This window comes from Salvia miltiorrhiza, chromosome 1 (assembly GCF_028751815.1).
Source record: "Salvia miltiorrhiza cultivar Shanhuang (shh) chromosome 1, IMPLAD_Smil_shh, whole genome shotgun sequence".
Classification (NCBI taxonomy): Eukaryota; Viridiplantae; Streptophyta; class Magnoliopsida; order Lamiales; family Lamiaceae; genus Salvia; species Salvia miltiorrhiza.
Genome location: NC_080387.1, coordinates 22,737,791 through 22,746,479, shown reverse-complemented (window position 1 = coordinate 22,746,479; position 8,689 = coordinate 22,737,791). Strand labels below are relative to the sequence as shown.

Genomic DNA, 8,689 nt, shown 5'->3' with positions numbered 1-8,689 from the left:
ATGTTGCTCTTAGAGCTATATGTCAATCTTGCCCTTTTCAATGCATCAACAGGATTTTGTGAGATTTGAAATACATGTTCATGTTTTTCTGTCATAAACTCATTTGCATCATCATAATAATATCATTAGTCTGCAGACAATATACTCAGATATGTGCCAACTATGAGAACTCATATAACATATATATACTAGATGAAGAGAATGAGGCCTCCTTCAAATCACCGTGACCGGCCGACTAGAGACGGCTCACGATCACCTCTGCGCACAAAACCTTTACTGTCATATAAATCAGTTAAAGGCCGATATCTTGCATCATGATCATAATCATGTCTTTCATAGAGGCAACATACCACATCTCATTCTCATCAATAAATATGGCAAGTTGACAATTTTCATAATACTCATCAATAATGCTTCAACATGCTTCATTTTCATAAGATTCATCAATAATGCTTCAACATGCTTCATTTTCATAAGATTTTGCATTTGAACTCATTATCATGGTAGCTAGCCATAATAGAGTTAGAATAAAGCCCACCTGTCTCAGGGGTCGATGACGTAACGCTCAGAGTCGTACTAACGCCGGCCGTCACTCGAACCTTTGGTGGCGCACGTGGTTTAGATTGCCATGTGACAAAATAAACTCTAGTTAGAATTTAATCTAACTAATATCTAATACTTATACTTGCATCAATGCTTAATCTCATCTTATAACTTCTCTACTATTTACCCAATTGGACCTCCCAATTTAATTGGATATCTTATCCAATTAAAAGACTCTCAATCCTAGGTAAATAGCATTCATAAAAAAATCACATAGTCATCCATGCTTCCAATTACTCAACTAATCCATAATATATATATATATATATGAATTATCTCAATACTCAAGTGAATTAAAAGTCACACTATGAACTTGAAATCTTTTTCATTGTAAATAAATCCTCAAATATTCATGTAAGCTTTGGAAAATATATATAAAATTTTCTAGTAGCATTTTCATGCCAAACATGGTGTACTTATCCACCAAAACTTTGAAATCCTCAAAACAATTTCAAAGTAGAAATTTTCGGACTCTTCCAGTTTACCATTCTGCTCTGCCTCAACTTTAAAGAATAAACTGTTTTAACTCAAAAATCTCCTGGATTTGAGACTTACACCGTTAAAAAAAGTAGTGTGAAAAACTCCGAGTAGTTTAAGAGATATGGGTGTTTTCCCACAGTCTACCAGATTCGGCAGTTTTGCACGACTGGAAGTTAGGATTTTTAAAAATTAGCAAACGTTGTCCAAATGGTCTGAAATTTGACATGCATCTGTATAACACATGTATCTTTCTACCATAAAAATTGGGGAGGCTTAATAGTTTTGGAAGTCACTGAAACGTGTGACTCAAGTGACTGCCTTTCTAGATTTCCGGCGGAAATGTGCAGTAAAAGTTTTACATTTTAAAAAGGTGGTAAACGAAGTCCAAAAGACTTGAAATTTACCAGAGCTTACAAGACACATATATCTACACACTGTAAAAGTTTGAAGAGTTTTGGACGAGGGAAACCTCGTCGACTCATCAGTCCAGAACGTAAGAAAACTTCTCAAAATGGTTGAAATAACAACATTTACACATATAATCATAGATCTATAATTCCACCATTATTCTCATGCATTTTCTCACTAATAACTCATCATGCTTCAATTATCATAACATATAACCCTCTTAAGGGTTTTCAAAAAGTATCTCTTTCTTTCTCATGCATCTAACATGTAGACGTGTGTATGAGCATATGAGAAGTAGTGGAAAGTTTGAAGGAGTTCATAAGCTTTCTTTCACCAACATTTTCGAAAATCATAAGAGTAGAGAGGGGACTATCATGCTTCAATATACATGCTTATACATCATGAAAATATATACATAACATAAGAGGAGGATTGAGGTTGCTACCAACAAGATCAATGGAGGTGGAGTAGAAGATGATGCGTAGTATGCTTGGAGCTTGTGCTTGAAGATTGGAGCACACTTGATGACTTTAGTGTGAAGGTAGAACACTTTTGGCTTCCTTAACTCTTTCCAAAAATGGTGAAACAAGGAGAGAAGTGTGGTGTAGTGAGGAGTGGAGGCTGCCGAAAATATGAAGGAGAAGGGGAGAGAGAGAGAGCTTGCCTTGATGAGAAGTGATGGTGTGATCTTGGCTATTAATGCATATCTTGTAGTAAATGAAGAAGTGATGGTGAGGATGTCATGCTCTTAATTGTGCAAGAGAGTGATAAGAGAGAGATCGAGCAAGGGGGGAGGGAGAGAAGCTCGTGCATGTGCATGTGTGAGCTTAAAAATGGGGATTGTGTTGGCTAGATAGGTTAGCCTTTCAGGGGAGTGGTTAATGGTGCAGGTGAGTCTCATTTAAGGAGGAGAAAGAGAAGAGTGTGAGGGAGAGGTAGAGACCGAGAGAGAGTGCTAGGAGAAGAGAGATCGAGTAAGAGAGAGAGGAAGAGAGATCGAGAGTTGAAGAGAGATCGAGAGGAGCAGAGAGATCGAGAGGAGCAGAGAAGTCGAGAGAGAGAGGAAGAGAGGTCGAGAGAGACAGAGAGGTCGAGAGAGACAGAGAGATCGAGAGGAACAGAGAGATCGAGAGAAGCAGAGAGGTCGAGAGAGACAGAGAGATCGAGAGAGACAGAGAGATCGAGAGAAGCAGAGAGGTCGAGAGAGACAGAGAGATCGAGAGAGACAGAGAAGTCGAGAGAGCAGAGAAGTCGAGAGGAGTGAGGGGAAGAGGAATCGAAGGGAGTGAGGGGAAGAGGAATCGAGGGGAGTGAGGGGAAGAGAAATCGAGGGGAGTGAGGGGAAGAGAAATCGAGGGGAGTGAGGGGAAGAAGAATCGAGGGGAGTGAGGGGAAGAGGAATCGAGGGGAGTGAGGGGAAGAGGAATCGAGAGGCATATATATATGCTTGAATAATTAACTCTTATTTAGTGTGTAGGAATATATCCAAGAAAATATATCTCAATTATGATATTACTAATATCATAATAACAATGCATCAATAAATCATATGTGAATATTCTACCACGTAAAATATTAATCTCACATAGATATTTAAATATAGGGCGAAGATATGACTCTCAAAATAATAGGATTTATAAGGCCCGAGAAAAATAATATCGCCTCCTATTAAACTCTCAAAATAATTCTTATCTCATTTATTCGCCCACGTGCATAATTCCTCTAGCTACTATTTAAAAACTCAATTTAAATACGAGCTAGGGCACAATTAGCTTCTCAAAATACGGGGTGTTACATTTTGTGAATCCAACGGCCTAAGATGAAAACCGTATTCAGCCTTAAAAAATGGCGTTAAAGGGCAATTCTGTATTTCATCTATTATCACAATACGTTTCTTTACTTATTTAATGCAAGATCATATCCTTAATTATGGTATTTTAGATATTGGTCAAACAATCATATCTCTAATTACCCACTAACTCACGTCATTGTAGGAGTTTCATATCCTGGTTAATGGCGGATCTTTGATTGCTAAAAGTTTCGCAGGCAGTTTACACACCATAACTCAATAACTCACGTATTTTTTTCTCCATAACAATCATCCGCAGGGATTCAATCCTCAAGTCAACAATGTCCGACGAAGGTAAGTAATCGATTGTTCATGTATTCATTCCATTGTAATTTTTTGCTTAATGCAATACGTCGATCTCAGTTTTCATTTTTATTCTGTAAATGATTTTGTATTAAAATACCGAATTGAAATGGTTGGTTAAAATATAGACGAAGCGTATATATTATGTGTTGAAAATTATCGATTTTTAGTTGTGTGTATACATAAGCTACAATTCTGTTCAGTTGAATTGTGATAATCCAGTCATGGGATTCACTGATTCATGAGTTCAATTCATAGGTGATGTTATTTTTTTACTCATTGTTATTTTTGGCTTAAATAAGTACGAAGTTATTTCGTTTTATGTTATGAACAAATGTGAGTCAAGGCATGAGTTCAATGTTTCGATTTAATACATAATTTTTATATATGTTTATTCGAATGCGTATAGTCAAGGCATGATTTCAATGATTCATGCTGTTGATTCGGATGTTAAGTAATGTGGATGTTAAGTAATTTTTAATCCACATATGTTCATTCGAACATGTTTATTCATGCTTGAATAATCAATTTTTCATGATTTTTGTTCATATTTTATGTTATTCTTAACATACTGTTATGTATTGTTACATAAATTATTTGGTTATTCAACTATGGTTATTCATCTTGGTAATATTTTGTTTAACAGATGTTCATAGATCTCGTGATGAACAATATATTATTGACTTAGTCACACCCACGTGTGATCCTCAATTGATTCCATTTGAGGGACAAATATTTCCTACATTTGGAGCTGAGTGTCAAATTCTATGAGGAGTACGCGGATGCAGCTGGTTTTGAGACACGTCTAAGTACGCCCAAAAAAGCGGGAAGACGGTACCATGCTTTATAGGTATGTGTTATGTAACCGAGCTGGATTGAAGCCCAAGAAAAAATTCCGTCGAATACTAAGGGAAAGGAACCTAAGAAGCAAAGGCAAACTGTATCTATTAGAGTTGATTGTATGGCACGCATTGTCCTCCGTCATGCTGGTAATCGTGGATACAGGGTCAGCACCTTTGATGAGCATCACACCCACAATATGGTCCCTGAAGGTCAGCGGCATCTTATGAATTCTAAGAGAAATGATGATGCTTATTGGAATGAAAGCGAATATCGGGCCTATGAAGACATTTAGATTTTATAAGGAACTAGTCGGTGGATACGATGATGTGGGCTGTACTGCACAAGATTTCAAGAATTATGGTCGTGACCTAAGGGCGTTTTCCGATGGAGTTGATGCCCGCATATTATTAGATAATTTCAGGGATAAACAAGAGAGTTGTCCAGGTTTTAAGTTCTCCTTTGATACATTTGAAGATACTACATTGAAGAGACTGTTTTGGGCGGATGATTGCTCCATCAAGAATTTTAAATTATACGGGGATGCTGTTTCTTACGATGCTACATACCGAACCAACAAGTATGAACCTTCTTCATGCATTCTCTGCTATGTTCATGAACTATTAGATATACGTTTATTTGCCCTTGATTGTTAATAGCATGGATTGCATATTTGATATAGGTGCAGCAATATAAGCTCACTTTTGTTATTCATAATGATGTTGTTCATATCAAGGTCATATTCATTTTCTTCACTTGAACATAGTGAGAATGTTCACATAGTTTTATTCAGTTGAACAATGGTATATATTAAAAAATTTCAACATATATTTATTCATAACCATATATGAGTAAAGTAGAACAACCAATATGCATAATTTAGATTCCAATTGTCAAATTGAAACATATATTTATTCATAACCACGGATTGCATATGTGATATAGGTACAAATTGATATTCACTCCTTTCACTGGCAGAGACAATCATGGGAGATGCATAACCTTTGGTGTTGTTTTTATTTCGAATGAGGATGTTGAATCCTATTCATGGGTCTTCAGCAAATTTGTTGAGAGTATGGGAGCTCATCCACTTATCCTTATAACAGATCAAGACCCGGCAATGAGAAAGGCCATTGAAAACGTATTACCTAATACGTCTCACAGACTTTGCATGTGGCATATATTGATGAAGTTTGCCGAGAAGTTGCCGAATCACTTAATGAAGGACTCGGAATTGAAAGAAAAATTCAACAATATTGTGTGGCCTGATCTTGTTGAACCTTCTGACTTTGAGGAGAAATGGCACTGTCTCATGGATGAGTATGACCTCGGCGGCAATAGATGGTTTACCGACATGTTTGCATTAAGAGCCAATTGGGTACCGGCATATTTTCGGGACTCTAAAATGAGTGGGCTCTTCAGGACAACGTCATTGTCAGAGAGTGAAAATAGTTTATTCAGACGACACGTTAATAAGAACTCGGATTTGGTGCAACTATATATGCATTATGTTGGAGCTATGGAGGCACAGCGTAATACATATGATACTATAACTCTGGCTGATGAAACTGGTTCTCTTGATTTGATTACCCAGTCTCATATAGAACACCATGCATCAACCGTATACACGAATAAAATATTCAAGGAGGAGGTGCAAGTAGAAATTATTTCCGCCGCACGAACATGTTTGATATCTCAAATGTATGTGGAGAATAGCAGCAATTTTTATGAAGTTGATGATACGGTTGATGGTGTCTCGAAGGTGTGTTACAGATCGGTTGATGACGAGTACACATGCTCCTGTAAGTTGTTCACTAGGAAGGCTCTCCTGTGCAGGCACATCTTCTTTGTTATGAGGAACAAAAAATTGACTCGCATCCCAGATAAGTACATTGCTGCAAGGTGGTCAAAGTTGTCAAAAGTTGCTGCACATCTAACTGAACATCTTTCCATTGAAAAGAGGTTTTCTAGGAATAACCACATTTTCTTGGAATTGTGCAAATCCATTGGTCATGTTAGAGGCGACTCCATTCTTAAGGTCCAACTGTTTGATGATTTGAAAGGTTTGACAGAAAAGTATTCAAAGTTGGGAGTACCCATTGATAAGAGCTGCAAGAATGATATGTTTGTTGAATACTATGGTTCTGTAAGACCAACTGAAGTTGACGTGCTACCACCGAGCGTAGTACACACTAAAGGTTAGTAATAGAAATATTATGTGTTAATTCCATCGTCATTTGTTGTTTGATGTAAATTGTTTTTTATTTAACACTTGAATTCAGTTAGTTTTATTTAACGAAGCTGAAATTTTATGTTAATTGACTTAATGATTATAAGTAGTGTTGGGAACCTTGTGGAATATCCTAACCCTTGTTTTGATGATACCAAAATTCATAGGACTTAACTGTAATAGACTAGAATCGTTTTGAACTCAAGTGTTAGAGTTCGTTTCTAGTTTAGCTTGCGGTGTCGAAGACTGAAGACTGAAGACTAAAGAACGAAGACTGAAGACTGAAGACTGCAGATACCAACTGAAGTATCAGTTGAAAAATCAGTTGAAGACTGATTATTTAATGCGCGCAAAGGACTGATACTAAAGTCAAGTATCAGTTGAACATTCCTCCTATGACTGATCTTCCAACGTTCAGAGGAAGCCACGTACGCACAAGTACAGCCGCATTAAATGCAGAGATCTCAGAATATCTTATCTCTGCAGAGGTCATTCCTATCTGGTGGTTACTTTTCAGAGACGTCACATCTCCTGTCCATCAAAGAGAGCCGTTTCCACACAGACAAGGAACCTCGAAGATTGAAGCCTCAGCCCAAATTCGAATTGCTCTCCAACGGAAGAAATCTTGAGGACGATTTACGCCAACGGATCTATTCAAGAGTTCTCCTACAAATAGCGCTCGAGGATCACTTCAACCTTCACCGATTCAACGACATAAGCTGAAGCTCTGCCAAAATTGCTACTCAGCCTAAAGCTTAACCTCCCCAATGCTTGAATCGAAGAAGAGAATTTCAAAGCCAAAATCAGTCACTACTGATTACATACATTCTCTTAGACCCTAGGCATATATCTGTTTACCCAGAAGCCAAAGGTCAAACTTGCTTCAAAGAACTTGTTCTTTGTAAGTATAGTTGGCACTCGTTCAAACCTCCCCCCTATAAGAGTGTTTGAGTGGTTCGGAGTTCAGGAAGGTACTCTGAACTCTGAGTGAAAAGTCTGAGCACGAGGTGTGCTTAGCAGGGAAATCCTACGCGAGGTTGTGTGGGTGCTGAAGAAGAGTTTTCTTCATTTTACGGTTGTGTGCACCAGGCAAGCACACGGGTACGGTTTGCAGTGCACCAGTGAAGCACTTGCGGAGTGGATTGTTGGTCTGATCAACCAACCGTGGATGAAGGAAAGGGTTTTTCCGAACCACGTAAAAGTCTCTGTGTTGTTTACAGCTTTCAATTTTACATTCTTACTTGTGCTATTTCAATTGATAAAACTGAACACTGACTAACAGCAAAGAGAAACTTTAAACCAACAACTTGCTCCACCGAGGCTATTACGAAACTAAGTTTAATTTCCGCTGCGTATGATATTAGTCTGATTGAACCATCCTCTGATAGTCAGGAAGAGTGATATCATCTCTGTTTTAGCAAACTCGACTGAAGCCCTTAATTGCATCAGTTAAGTTCCAGCAACTTAACTGATAACTCATTACTGAAGAGCTTTCAGTATCAGTCGTCAACCCTGTTGGTCAAAACTGATTTCAGTAAAACAGGATTCCTTGTTTGCATGCAAAGTTTCGTTTTGATCTCTGACTGAGATCCCTCTGATTGAGGTCAGTAGATTAAGCAAAAATAGCCTATAGGTGTATTCTCCCCCCCCCATACACCTATTCGAGACCCTCAGGACCTAACAAGTAGTTTACATACATAATCATAATCTATTGTTCTTTTCAGTTGAATATTCATATTCAATTGTGAATATTCATTGCTTCACGACCTTTATTCATATGTTATTTTATTTTTGAGCCCATTGACATTTTTGGATTAAATAACTATGAAGGTAGCGGTTCTGGTGGGCGAAGGAAGTCAACGAGGGAGAAACTAGTTGAACAAGCTCTGAAGCCCAAGAGAAAATGCAAGAAGTGCAGTAGGTTGGCTAATCATGACTCTAGGAACTGCCCAGGAGTTGATGTCGTAGAGGAATGA

General features: G+C 37.8%; 1 protein-coding gene across 1 annotated transcript; it reads left to right on the top strand.

The window, feature by feature from the left end:
* The first annotated feature begins 4,725 nt into the window (after positions 1-4,725).
* LOC131000536 (protein FAR1-RELATED SEQUENCE 5-like) lies at positions 4,726-8,689 on the top strand. The gene is made up of 3 exons (XM_057926549.1): positions 4,726-5,063; positions 5,429-6,681; positions 8,544-8,689. Exons 1-3 carry the CDS (start codon positions 4,726-4,728, stop codon positions 8,687-8,689), a joined length of 1,737 nt encoding a protein of 578 aa, XP_057782532.1.